We start from the raw sequence: 13,728 nt of genomic DNA, 5'->3' as shown, positions 1-13,728 counted from the left end.
AAGGTGGAGGTGGAGTACTGGTTTGGGCTGGTATCATCAAAGATGAGCTTGTGGGGCCTTTTCGGGTTGAGGATGGAGTCAAGCTCAACTCCCAGTCCTACTGCCAGTTTCTGGAAGACACCTTCTTCAAGCAGTGGTACAGGAAGAAGTCTGCATCCTTCAAGAAAAACATGATTTTCATGCAGGACAATGCTCCATCACACGCGTCCAAGTACTCCACAGCGTGGCTGGCAAGAAAGGGTATAAAAGAAGAAAAACTAATGACATGGCCTCCTTGTTCACCTGATCTGAACCCCATTGAGAACCTGTGGTCCATCATCAAATGTGAGATTTACAAGGAGGGAAAACAGTACACCTCTCTGAACAGTGTCTGGGAGGCTGTGGTTGCTGCTGCACGCAATGTTGATGGTGAACAGATCAAAACACTGACAGAATCCATGGATGGCAGGCTTTTGAGTGTCCTTGCAAAGAAAGGTGGCTATATTGGTCGCTGATTTGTTTTTGTTTTGTTTTTGAATGTCAGAAATGTATATTTGTGAATGTGGAGATGTTATATTGGTTTCACTGGTAAAAATAAATAATTGAAATGGGTATATATTTGTTTTTTGTTAAGTTGCCTAATAATTATGCACAGTAATAGTCACCTGCACACACAGATATCCCCCTAAAATAGCTAAAACTAAAAACAAACTAAAAACTACTTCCAAAAACATTCAGCTTTGATATTAATGAGTTTTTTGGGTTCATTGAGAACATGGTTGTTGTTCAATAATAAAATTATTCCTCAAAAATACAACTTGCCTAATAATTCTGCACTCCCTGTATATTCTATAATCAGACTTTCTCACCAAGTGTAGTCAAAGTGCAACTGTTGTCTGTACAGAGGTCGCGTAATGGGCAAATGCGCTTGAAAAAAAAAAAAAATGCTACTGACAGCAAAGCCCATTCAAATGTCTTCCTTTCCCTTTAAACCCAAATGAAAAATACTTTCAATTAGAATTTTTGATTGGCTGATTAAAAAGGAAGTAAAGTGGAGGCACTACTTTAAATAGGATCCTTCCTCTGCCCACAGGAAGTTACATATAAAAACTAAATCGTCTCCAGGAAACCAGTGAGAGCTTACCATGTAGAAGTTGAGCTCATTTCACCACGCCAGACTTGTGAGTCAATGATGCAACTTTGGTCACAGCATTATTTATGACACAGCTATTTCCAGGTAAGGGACTGATTATTACAATCTAAGGATCAAGTCATAGCAGCAAAACAGAAGCGATCCGATTTTAAATGTGAATACTAAAACATTGACCTTGTCAAGGGGGCGGTCATGGTGTAAAATAAATAAATAAGTAAATAAATAAATAAATATTAAATTAATTAAATTAAGGTGCTCTTCGATTCACTTTTAGTTCAACAGATGAGCAGCTTGCTAGCATTGTGTGATATTAAGCCTTGAGTTAAAGCAAGGCCAAAGCAGGTCTGTGATCTTCTCCAGCCTATGCAGCCAAAACATTTTGTCATATGTTTAACATATATGCAACATATTCGTTGCAATCATTTGTTAATTTTAAGGTACAAGGTGATGGGTAACATAGGTGCTGCCAAACATAGATTGTATAAAGAAGATGGTAGTAGGTCTGAAAAGTGAAAGCAATGCATAACTGCTTTTTAATAGTCAGCAGAGGGAGATCTGCTGGTTTCAAAAATACTTCCAAAATTACAGACGTTTATGGGAAAGTGGTCCATGGCTTCCTTGCTTTTTGACCTCTAAGCTGTAAGCACTTTCCTGATGACTTTATGGGCTTAATCTCAAGTTCTGGGTCATACTGACTAAAACACGAGGCATCATCATGGGACTTCACTAACCAATTGGTAACATTATTTTAATCTTTTATTTACAGTCTATGTCATCAGCGTGTGAATGGGTTGTGAAATTAAGTTAGACATGTTAAAGGGATTTTTTTCCCAGTTCTCTTTAAAAGCCTTTTCTGCATTGTAGTTAAAATGATTTTTTTTCCTGGGAAAATCCAAAGTACTGCTTCCCACACAGAAACTTTACTTAGGCACACTACGCAATAATAATAATAATACCTGCTCAAAGAAATCTGAAGACTCATTGTGGCATTTTACATTTTGCAATCTGTATGAGAGAACTATGCCACTCCATGATCACTTTACAAGTGGAAAATCCCTGCTTTCTTATTTTGAAAGGCACTGCTAACCAGCTAGGCTCCCTTATGATTGTGCTGATCGATACTGATTGCCGGACTCTCCAGAGACATGCGTCCATGGCTGAACGGACCCATTCACCCATCTTTGATTGCAGCTGGCAACTGCAGTCTCTGTTACTCTGAATATCAGGTCTGGTCTGTAACTCTAAGGAGAAGCAGGTGGAAAACGACTTTGTGTTCCCAAACAGAGCTCACAAGAACTGCCAATTTCAGTGGAAAAGGGTGGAGCTGAAGAGAACCGGTGAGCTGGTACAGGTGGCTTTTAAAAATATTTAGTCATTTATATGGCACAAAAGGTTTGTAATGATATATAGATATATCTATATAGATATCTATATAGATATATATATAGATATATATAGATATATAGAGATATATAGATATATATAGAGATATATATAGTTTTTTAATTTAGAGCTGTGAATCATGCAACGCTTTTTAAGTAGATCCCAAGGGAAAAAAAATATTGAGCTGCAAATGATGAGAACAGGTCAACTTTAACAACAAGGCTTTTCAGAAAGTTGCAAGGAGAAACTTTAAATCATAATTTATGCCCACATAAAGCCTATACTATAAAAATAAATGAATTTCAATATTTTTCTCTTTTTTTACGTAAACTCGATGGTTCATCTTAATTCCTCCCCTTCGTGTCTGGTTGACCAGGCTATTAAAAAAGTAAATAAATAAATAAATCTGGCTCTCTTACATAAGCACTAATAGCTGGTTTGAAAAGTCGTGGGTTGAGAGAAACAGCTGATAACCCCCCTTTTTGTGAAACAATTACAATTGCCATTGTTGCATCTGCACAGATGGTCCAAATAACAGCACATATTTGACCTTTTTTGCATGTGTACTTTTTGGATTAAGTCACCATTACAAAGCAAGAGTGTTTACAGTAAAAAATGCATCTACCTTTTACTGATGACATTGCTTAACCTTAAAATGGACCAATCATGCTCATTTCCACCTCCATATTTTTTTTTGCCTTGGGCTCTAGTAGAGTAGCTTTCCATGACTCAAAAGAACCCCAAACTTGTTTATCCTATACTTGGTCTCAGCTTATTACCTGGCTCCTCTCCCTTTAAGCCAACAGTCTTCTGATTGGCTACCTCAGCAAACAGATGGTTTGAACACCAGATAGGTGGAGCTTCTGTGCTACTTCTTTCACATCATACAAAGCCAAAAGTAGGGTATTCACCATTGCAATAGTTTATATATGACAGATGGAAGGTGAATCGCTTCAGAGCTGACATAAAATGCTCTTCAAGAGCTCAGTCATATCTACAAATAATGTAGGTCCTTGGAGCAAACATTCAATTCTCAATGTACATCTTTATCCTCCACTTCATAAGTATGCAGACATACATCCCATGTAATCTGCCTCTATATGACTGCCACTGAAACAGCTCACTGTCAAGTTTTCTAATAAGGTCAAACATGGCCAGATACCCCAAGATACTTTCCAATTAGCGTCCCAGGTGGAAGAAAAACCTGAAGCTTCCCCACTGCAGCAAACTACTGAAGAAAACGTATAATCTCTGACTCTTTGGCCCACTAGAGCCTGTAATTATGTCAATAAAACACATTCTATATATAAACAACAATAGGCAGTTAAAGTGGGTGTTATGTCAGGGTGTTCTGGTGACTCACTTCATAGAGAAGCACACCCCATGTGCTTGTGGTATTGCGAGCTTGACTCCAGCAATTGAAAGCCTCACACAAGACTTGAAATCAACGCCACAGACTAGCAGCAACTGGCTAAGACACTTACTTACATGTTTGCTGCGGCTTGTGAGCGTCAACAATGCTCCGTACACTGGCACACAAGCCACATGTGCTCGATCAGGACAAATTTTCTTGACTGCTAGCTGGTGCGTTTGCTAAATAATTTAGCTGAATCTCAACATTCACAAGCTGCTGCCAGCTGTTAAGAAAATTTAGCTTGAAGCCCAATTTTTATAAGCCTCATTCAGTAACTTTGCATGTACAAAAATAACCCCGATTACCATGACTAACGAGATAAAGGATAATTGATTTAATGGAAGCACTTGAATGCCCCAGCGATTAAGTTTATATGAGCTGCATGATTGTCAAGGGACTGTCTAGAGACATGTGCGATAGCCTAAGGCTAACAGGAAATATATTGTATTTCATGCCAATGAAGTTCATTTGAAAGGAAACCACAGACATCACACAAATAATCAAGAGTTAAAGCTTGACAAGCAGTCAGTAGTGTCCTACAACTTCTTAAAAACACCACATTTAATAGCCTAAAAACGCTTGGTGGGGTGTTTTGCTGGAAAAACTGACAGGAAGAAACACTTTCCGCTTTAAAAGCTTTAAAATTGTTCTCTTCCCATACAACGTGTGGTTGTTGTAGGCAGTTTGACAAGGCGTGGACGTGTGTAATCTATGAATGGCAAGTATAGTGGTGCTAAAAGAAGAACCTGCATTTAACCAGTTGAGTCTAGAAACTGAATTTAAGGGCGAGAGAAAACGGGCAGGCAATAAAATCACAAACATATGGACACTGTACTGAGTCTACCGCGTAAAAATTCATCTAAAGAGGGCATGCATGGTGAAATGAATCTTCTGTAAATAAGCCAAAAGCAGACTAGTTCCAGCTCCGTAGCTCTCGTCCACCAAGCACTTCCCTAATGCCTCTCACATAGCTGAGAACTATTTTTTTTTTTGCCGAACATCTCCCAGCTCCTTGTTTTCTGCAACTCTCACTCAAAAGACAAGACAGAAGGCTAAGTCATGAGCACAAAATTAGACACAGATTCGCTTATTATAGAAACTGTTATGTACTTAATCTGAACAAGAGAGAGAGGCCTCGATCCAAAGTGTGCCAAAGAGTTGCATTTTTATAGCCAGGACAAAATGTTATGAAATGGGCCAAGAAAGAATGTTGCAAGCTCCAGCAAGCAGCTTGCATGAAGTAGGGAAGTGAGGAGAGTCTGTGTGTGGGGGAAAAAGTTAACCATTCTGGTGCTGAGGAGCTTAATTCCCACATAATCAAACTGCAACATGATTAACATGGAACTACGCTGGACGATAAGGCTGCTCATGAAGGAAAGCCTAAACCTGTTAAACTGTAAACTTGCTGTAAATTAAGATAGTAAATCAATTTCCACCGGAACATTTCTAAACATATCTAAATTAAAGTGGACTCAATGACAGAAATGTTTTTATAGGAGTGACATTCCTGTTGTGGCATTTTAAACCATTTCACAAGCCTTGGTCCTATTTTGAGTCCAGACTTTCAACACAGTGACATCCAGTTATGTAGTGAAGGCAAACTAATGACTGCGGGTCAGCAGTCACCGCAAAATATGTAATCAAAATCACTTCAACAGCAAGCATCTCTAATCTCAAAAGATCCTCTCCACATGTAAGAAAGTTGCCAGATTAAAACTAATGCTGTTGTAAGGTTTAGTTTAAATCAGGGATGTCAAACTCATTTTAACATTGGGGGCCAGATACAGCCCACTTTGACCTAACTACATGTTTGAACCCGAGAGATCTTATAGATGGGGGGGAAAACTGCATGATAAAAAAAATAATTTTTTGTAGTAAATGAAAGAAGTCTGTTGGCGTGACTCTTAAATTGTAAGAAAAAACCTGTAAAATGACATGCTACAATTAGGTGTATCCATTGCACACATAAATGACCTAAAAATAAACAAATATAGCAACCATACATTTCTATAATAGACAAAAAACTGGAACCTTTCAAACATTTAATTTTTAAAATCTTTGGTGTAGCTTGAATCTCCATGTGGATGCCTTTAAATGTAAAGTTAAGCTGTAAAACATTTGAAAATACTGTTAAAAGTCCAAAATTTATACCCTCACCATGTCTTCCAAACTTTGCAGTAGGGTCTGATTGGAGTCTTTGCCTGGCCTCCAAGCCTTAGGTTTGACAACCCTTGTTTAAACGGTCATTTTTTTTTTATATGGGTCCAGTGTATGGGAGCTCTTTGCAATTTGCTTTCGTTAAACTGGAAATGTAAATAAAAGTTTGCAAGTGGCCAGATTTATCAATGACCACAATAGATACCTGCTAAAACTTCTACTAAAATTGAAGTAATTTTATAAATAGTTGACAGGATTTTTTTTTATTACTGGAACACAGGGAAAACCACAGGAAATAAAGCATGCAATCAAGCTTAGGTTTGTGGATATTTAGTGCTTATAAGGACAATGAATCACTGCACTGTCTCAATCAAGCATATAGCCACAATAAAAGATCTACCTACAAGCTGCTCCAGCAACGTCATTAAAAAAATAAATAAATAACCAAGAGCTAGAGAGACAATAATATATCTCATCTTTGTCATTTGCCCTTTTTAATTTTTTTTTTTAAAGAAACCGGAATCGGTTGTATTTCTGTGGCATGGGAGACAATGCTAGGCCGCCATGTAAAGCCTGGAAATGGGAGGAAAAAGGAAGAGGGCAGTGTGGCCACCCCTGCCTCACCTCCTGGGGGATACACAGAGAACCGGGAGACGGGGGGGCTGGGTATGATATGAAGGGTCAGTATGGAGGAAAAGGTGGAGGTTATAAAGGGAAGAGGGTACATGTGAGACAGATATAGGATACAAGAGGCTAGGTGGAGGCGCCTGTTAATTTTGACCCACCATAAAGTCGCTGCCGAAGTTATCCTCTCCCCTCTCATCGTTCCCCTCGCTCATGGCCTTCACCCCCTGGATAAACTTTCTCAGGATGCCGGCTTGGTCCATTTCTTCAATCTTCTTGTTGCCTTTTCCTTTAAAAAAATCTCCCAAACTGGCAGGGGGTAGGGGAAATGTTACAAAATAATAAAACAAAAGCGGACACAGGGAAAGAGGGAAGAAGGAAGGGAGGGGAATAAATAAAAATAAATAAGCTTCACGGGTCCTCCCAGAGAGTCATCGTCCGCTCACAACACAACACCTTTTTTTTTTTATTATCGCCCCATGTTGTTTCTCCCTTTCCTTCTTTCTTTCTTCTGGACTGTTTTCACAACGACAGCGGTTAGTCCCAGAGAAAAGCAGCAGCGGCCGGATTTTCTGCCCCGTAAACAACTTCACAACCGCGGCGGTGCACGAACTGTAAACACTTGGCTATGCGAGAAAAGAAAAATAAAGGAAAAAAGACAAGAGCCTGGGTCTGGCCAGCTTATGTACCCCTCCCTGTCTACCTCGGTTGCCACATTCACACACTGCTGCTCGTTATTCGCTACTGGGGAACATCCGGACTGGGTAAAGCCAAGGAACAATTAGGCCCGCCCCTTCCAGGATATACTTATATCTGATTGACTAACGCTGACCAGGAATTAAAATCCAAGTGGCTAAACTGGGTGTCGCTCCACCCAATAGCGTGTTCTCATTGGATAGAATTTGTGCCTGTCGTTTTGACGCTATTCGTCATTGGTGAGCTAAATTACGATCCAAAAACGTAAGGTTTAAATAAACGGCGTTACTGTTTTGCTGTAATTTTTATCGATACTTTAAAAATTATTTGTTTTTATTCGATGATATGCTGCTTCACATAAAAAATGTTTTTTCTTACAGTCTGATAACTATATATCTAAATAGGTCATCTGTATTATTACATTTAATTGGGAAAACAAACACATTTATATCTTCGTGAACGATATAGTCCTACTCTACTGTAAATTTTTACATAATTTCATTTGTCTAAAACTTTAGTAACCCAATTATTTCTCAATCCTACAGTAGTATTGTAATACTTAGCACTTTACGAGTATAGGTATATATTGCAATTCACTCTGCGTGTCAGCGCTACTAATTTAATGGGAACTGTTTATCAGAATGTACAGATACACCTTTCTAGATCTGTCCTGGTAATTTGAATTACTATAACCTTCTCTATAACCTGCTCTCAGAAAATGCCACTCACTGAATATTTTCTCTCTTTTAGACCATTCTCCATAAACCCATTTGAAAATCTCAGTAGATCATCAGTTTCTGAAATACTCAAACCAGCTCATGTGACACCAGCAACAATTCAGAGTCACTCGAATCAAACTTCCTCCCAATTCTAATGCACAGTTTGAACTTTTGCAGGTCGTCCTGACTATGTCTATATGTCTATGTCATGCGTTAAGTTGATGCCAAATGAGTGGCTATTTAGATATTTGTATTATAACAGGTGTACCTAATAAAGTGGAGGTGAGTGTGTATATGTGCATGCATTTCTGTTTCTTCACATCGGTGGAAAAACATTGCTGGATGATTTTTTTTTATTTGTCACTTTCTTAAATCAGTGATCACATTCATTTTTAGAAAAATAGAGGACATCAGTAAACGTTTGCATACATTTGCATACATGTATTGTAATGAAATCTCTTGGCTTTCAATATCTAACTATCTGTGGTCTAAAATCAGAAAGAATAACTATAACAAATAATCCTAAAACTAAAATAAATAATAGATAGATAGATAGATAGATAGAGAGAGAGAGAGACAGAGAGAGAGAGAGAGAGAGAGATAGAGAGATAGAGAGATAGATAAAAAGATAGATAGGAAGAAGCAACTAACAGCCAAGAGATTAATGGGTCAGATATATAATCTGGATTAAAATGTGACAGAAATAGAGACAAAGAAACGTATCATGTATCACGCACATATTTAATTCTCCAGTGTGACTGAGTGTGTTTGTGTTTAGGTGATGTGTTTTGTCACATACTTTTGCAGTGATAATGCTGATCTTAATTTTGTTGTAAGTTTTTTTCAAAGACAATAAAGGCCTTCTAATTCTAATTAGGCATGCAGACAGTGTAAAATTGTCACTGTTGTGGTAGCAAAAGTAATAGTAGTTATTAGTACTATAGCAGAAATGTATTAGCATTGAAAGTACATGGTATATAACAGAAGATTGGTATTATGTATCTGTTATGTAATAATCCTAAGAGGTTCTAATTTGAACATCCAGTTCATTTAAATTTGATGTAACTGACAAACTGAGGAAAAAGTGCGAATGACAAATGGAGAAAAAAAGAGAGGAACCAAATTGGTATTCAGGATAAAGCTGTCTGGGGACGAGAACTCAATAGACACTTATGCACGACGAACTGTCTTCCAATAAACACAGAGGGGAATCAAGTCACTTTGTTTTCCTTTAGTTCTAGCACTGACAACAAACAAACCCATCTATTCAACTAGAGTAAGAGGGAGAAGGAGAGGGGACGCTGTCACCGAGCCAACAAGCCTTTCCTCACACAAACTGCTTTTTGTTGCTCTTGTCTTTAAACTTATTTGCTTGTTATCCCAGTAAATATTCACTGTTTTCTTTGCTGTCCCAGTTTCATGTCCTTCTCTCTTTCCTACATTTTCTCTCTCGTTGTTTAATTTTATTTCTGAGCTGAGTCAAACTTTCTTGCCCTTAGCTGTGCCCTGAATGGAATCTATAGTTGTTACTGTATTTAAGAGATGCATTATCTACTAATCCAATAACTGAATTCTGAACATTTTTGGGGGATTAAAGAGCCTAAGAAAGTAGAACCCAAAGATATTCAGCCAAAAAAAACAAAACAAAAAGACCCCAATGTATGCTCAAACAAAGAAATATTTAGTATTTTGGTATGTATAAAATATATATTTTTTTAAATTTAAGAATTCTATTTATCTTGTATTGACACTGAATGCTTAACTGACTGGTCATGTAAACTCTAAAGTGCAGTATCGTGAGTCTTTGCTGTTGTCATCTTAACCATCAATTATCTTCTCATTGCTGTACAGTTTCCAAAACCTGCAGTGCAATTGTTGGTGTTTTTATGGCAACAGATGTATGTCTTCAAAGTCATTAAAGTCTTTTAAAACTTTATATTATGAGCAGAAATTATTTGAATGCATTCACTGCAGCCAGGGTCATTAGTCTTAGTTGAGTGAATATTGAAAATGAGAAAGAATACTGTTTAGAAACATGTTATTATTATTGTCATACTTTTACTAATAATACTCATATTATTGGCTCAGACACACTAAAAATAGGATGGCTTCTTTCTTGTAAAGAGGAAAAATTTATGGTTTCCCAGTGTCTGAATGGCTGAATTTTTTTGCATACAGTCACTAATTGCAAGTAGTCACGATGACCGACTGCTCGCACACTTGGGCACCCGACACCCTCAACTTCTGTCTGACCACTTTTAATCACAAGGCAGTTGCAGCAACCTATCTCCAAACAATTCTGGTGATACTTGAACTGACTGCAATTACTCTCACACACACTGGTGAGGGTTAACTATATAAATGAAGACAGATTGCCAACACGTTGCAGTCAAGCTAAGTCAGTTTGCACTTTTCAGTGCAACTTGTCTACGATGCACCTCTTTGACTCAGCTGGTCAGGTTGCTAACTGGTTGTACTCTGGTTATATTCCTATATAAAAGCATTTTGGAGTTAAATTGCTGCCCTGCACCAACTACATCAGAGGTTGTGGAAGAATTTCTGTTACAAATCTGTTAGGTTCTCTCTGGACTCTGAATGTAAGTAGTCAATGTTAATTTCTGTGTATGTAGATGGCAATTGTTTCCCCAGTTTTTCACAGATAACTGCTGTAATATCACAAACAGATTGCATGTAATTGCCAACTTGATCCCATTTAATTATAAATTATTGCAGACTGACTCCAGCTTTTCACCATCTTAACCCAACAAGGTTTCTTTAAAGAGAGCACCTGACCCCGCCTTCGAAAAGACTACTTCGAAGACAATAAGACTGCAAGTTCATTGCACAAAGTTACCACAACTGGTGCCCAACCACTGCTTTCCCTAATGTGACTGTAGCATACGGTAGCTTTGTCCTTCTTTATAAAAAAAAATTCTTACTCATTATCATGTATCAGCTTGTTTCCCTCTAAGACCACTTCCTTTAACCCATGTTTCTTCTGATTGGCTGCCCCTCTCAAGCACAAGGTGTGAATACAGGTGGGATGGGAAGCAGGAAAAGCATACTGTGTCAGTTTTAAGGTACATAAATAATGATTTCTTTGTGAGTCTGCGCAGAAGGATGTAATTGTGTAGCTGGATTATTCTGTTTCCTCCCAGCACAGTTCATTAGAAACAGGTCAAGCAGGAGATAAACACACATCAAAGAGCACTGTGGTCTACTGTACTCTGTGTGTGTGTGCGCGCATGTGCATGACTTCTCTCATGGCTGTATGATGAGGAATATTTTAGGAAAGAGCTTGTGGCCTTCTCTCTTTTCTCAGCACTGGCTCTGGTTGCACTGCATCTGACCCTGACCTCTGATCTCCATGCACAGAAGATGGGAGTCAAAATTTCACAAGAGCAGGAGAGAGGGGGGGAGGATCAGTTACACATGATATTTTTATGACCCTTTTTCCTTCCTTTACCAATTTCCTCTGCCAGTGCATCTCCACTCTCTTTACCCCTCCTTCTCCACAGATACGTCTACGGCTCTCAAACATATACACACTTAAACCCCCCCCCCCCTCCCTTTTTTTTCACTGACTCTTCATTTCCAGTCCTTCCTCGTTCTATACTCACTCTCTTCTTTTTCCTTCCTCCCTCTCTTTGTGGAATGTGCTGTTCAGAAGCAGCTGAGTGGAGGAATGTTGCTGTAACAAGCCCATACAACAACCCCAAGGTAGGGAGGTGCCCCCCCCACACACACACACAGTCATGTATTTACACCTTAATTTTCTGCATGTCACATACTTGCCTGCAGTAGAAGAAGAGCATTAAGATGCACAGTTGCGGGCGTGATAGGATGACTGTGACAGTATCTAGTCTGGACACACACATGCACATAGAAAAAGGCGTAGAGAGAGAGAGAGACAGAGAGACAGAACGTGAGCCTGCCTGTTGGAGTAAGGTGAAAATGTCTGCCCTCCGGGTAGAGGAATGACTCAGTGGCATGTTACAAAACTACACCATGCCCCCTTCTGTTATGTGCTTTTGAAAACACTGGTATACATGCGGTAGCATGCAGATGCTTCCCTGCATGTGACATTAATATCATGCTCTGTGACATGATCTGCCCCATGATCACAGTGTCACAGCCAAAAGACATGAGGCGTTACTAAAGAGCATGAAAACAATGCCAACCATAAGCCATAAGGCCTTCACAGCCAGGATATTTCAGCTTAATTGAATACCCATAAATCAAAGCATCAAGCCCCAGCAGCAGCAGCAGCATCCAAATATCTAATGATGAAATCTCTCCCGGGCGAGTAATGTTGGGGACCCACAGAGCGAGTGTTATAGTCTTTTGGTTGTAACACTTCATTCTTGTTCTCTTATTTCACGTGCCTCCTGCGTTTTCTCATTCTCTGCGTGTCATTGCTATCTGTGAGTTTATTGCTGCTCCCTCTTTTGCTTTGGTTCCTGCTTTTATTTTGACGGTTAGTTCCTTGTGTAGTTTTCTGTATTTTTAGCTCCCTCCATTGTTCTTTTTGGTCTCGACTTAGTTCACCCGGGCCTTACTGCCTCTCTTCGTGTTGTGTGTCTTTAGTCTTTAGTCGAGCAACCAGGCGTGTGCCCTCGAGCGCCCCTCCAGTTTTGTTCCAGGGTTGGGCCTGGGCAGAATAAAGTCGTCCTTTCATCTCCTCTGCATCAGGATTTACTGAGAGTTAAGAAATTGAGAACTTCTGCTATGCAGAGGAGATCAAACTGACATGGGTGGATGACATAACAAGAGCATTATAACCTGAAACAGCCAGACATCATTGTCTTTCAGTTCCTCATAAACTGGTCATCTGTTCCTGCAGTCATGAGGGGCTGGCTAGTTGTGGTTCTTGGCTTTGCCTCTGAACAGGAGAAATACAGTGAAGGGAATCTTCAAGCACAAAAAAACTATTGTCGCGAGCCCATGTACAGTGCTTCTGGCATTAACAGAGATGTTAATGTCACACTGTGAGAGAAGCGCCACTATACTTTTTATTTCCTTGATGAAGGGTTTCCCTGTTAGCATCTTGGTATTTAAGATTTACTCAAATGGTTGCTTTTTAAATCTCCCTCTTGTTCCTTTATCATTTCTGTGTCTACATGCATTTCTTATGTTCTTGTTGTTGTTTTGGTTTTTGTCCATCTTCTTTTTGGTTTTATGACACTTGAGTTTATCACATGAAATAGCAGGGCCACACTAAAAGGGCTCAATGTTCTCTGAGATCATGGTGAGGGAAACTGAAGTGTTTTACAATGTATCCAATTGTTATGGAGATATTTCAGATTTACCCCCCCCCCCCCCCCCTACAAATGTGACACATTAATGACATCAGCGAAAACAAAAGTCATCAAAATTTCAGTTACAGTCAGATTAATATGAAACAGGGTCAGTGAACCTGGAACCGAGGGTGTAAGTGACAAGTGTGTTAGTGTGTGCAAAGTGGACATAGCAGTGTGGTGGGTGATGTGGCACTGCTCAGCACTTGTGTGTATATATAAATGTGTTCTTGAACGCAGTGACACCCTCAGCATAGGTCCTCCCTCAGCAGATTCCAGCCAGCCTGTCTCTGTCTCTACCAAAGA

General features: G+C 39.2%; 1 protein-coding gene across 5 annotated transcripts in view; it reads right to left on the bottom strand.

Moving 5' to 3' along the window:
* ptpn12 (protein tyrosine phosphatase non-receptor type 12) overlaps window positions 1–7,463 on the bottom strand; it is a 57,715-nt gene extending 50,252 nt beyond the window's left edge. For all 5 annotated transcript variants that reach the window (XM_084909339.1, XM_084909342.1, XM_084909341.1 and 2 more), the window contains exon 1: window positions 6,872–7,463. In XM_084909339.1, coding sequence (XP_084765465.1) covers window positions 6,872–6,973 — 102 coding nt within the window. In that variant the 5' untranslated portion in view covers window positions 6,974–7,463. The remainder of the gene's footprint in view (window positions 1–6,871) is intronic.
* Between the last annotated feature and the right edge of the window lie 6,265 nt (window positions 7,464–13,728).

The sequence above is a fragment of the Perissodus microlepis genome, chromosome 17, assembly GCF_051167445.1.
Source record: "Perissodus microlepis isolate ML-2025 ecotype Zambia chromosome 17, ASM5116744v1, whole genome shotgun sequence".
Classification (NCBI taxonomy): Eukaryota; Metazoa; Chordata; class Actinopteri; order Cichliformes; family Cichlidae; genus Perissodus; species Perissodus microlepis.
The sequence above is the reverse complement of the archived record's forward strand: the minus strand, read 5'-3'. Positions and strand labels throughout refer to the sequence as shown.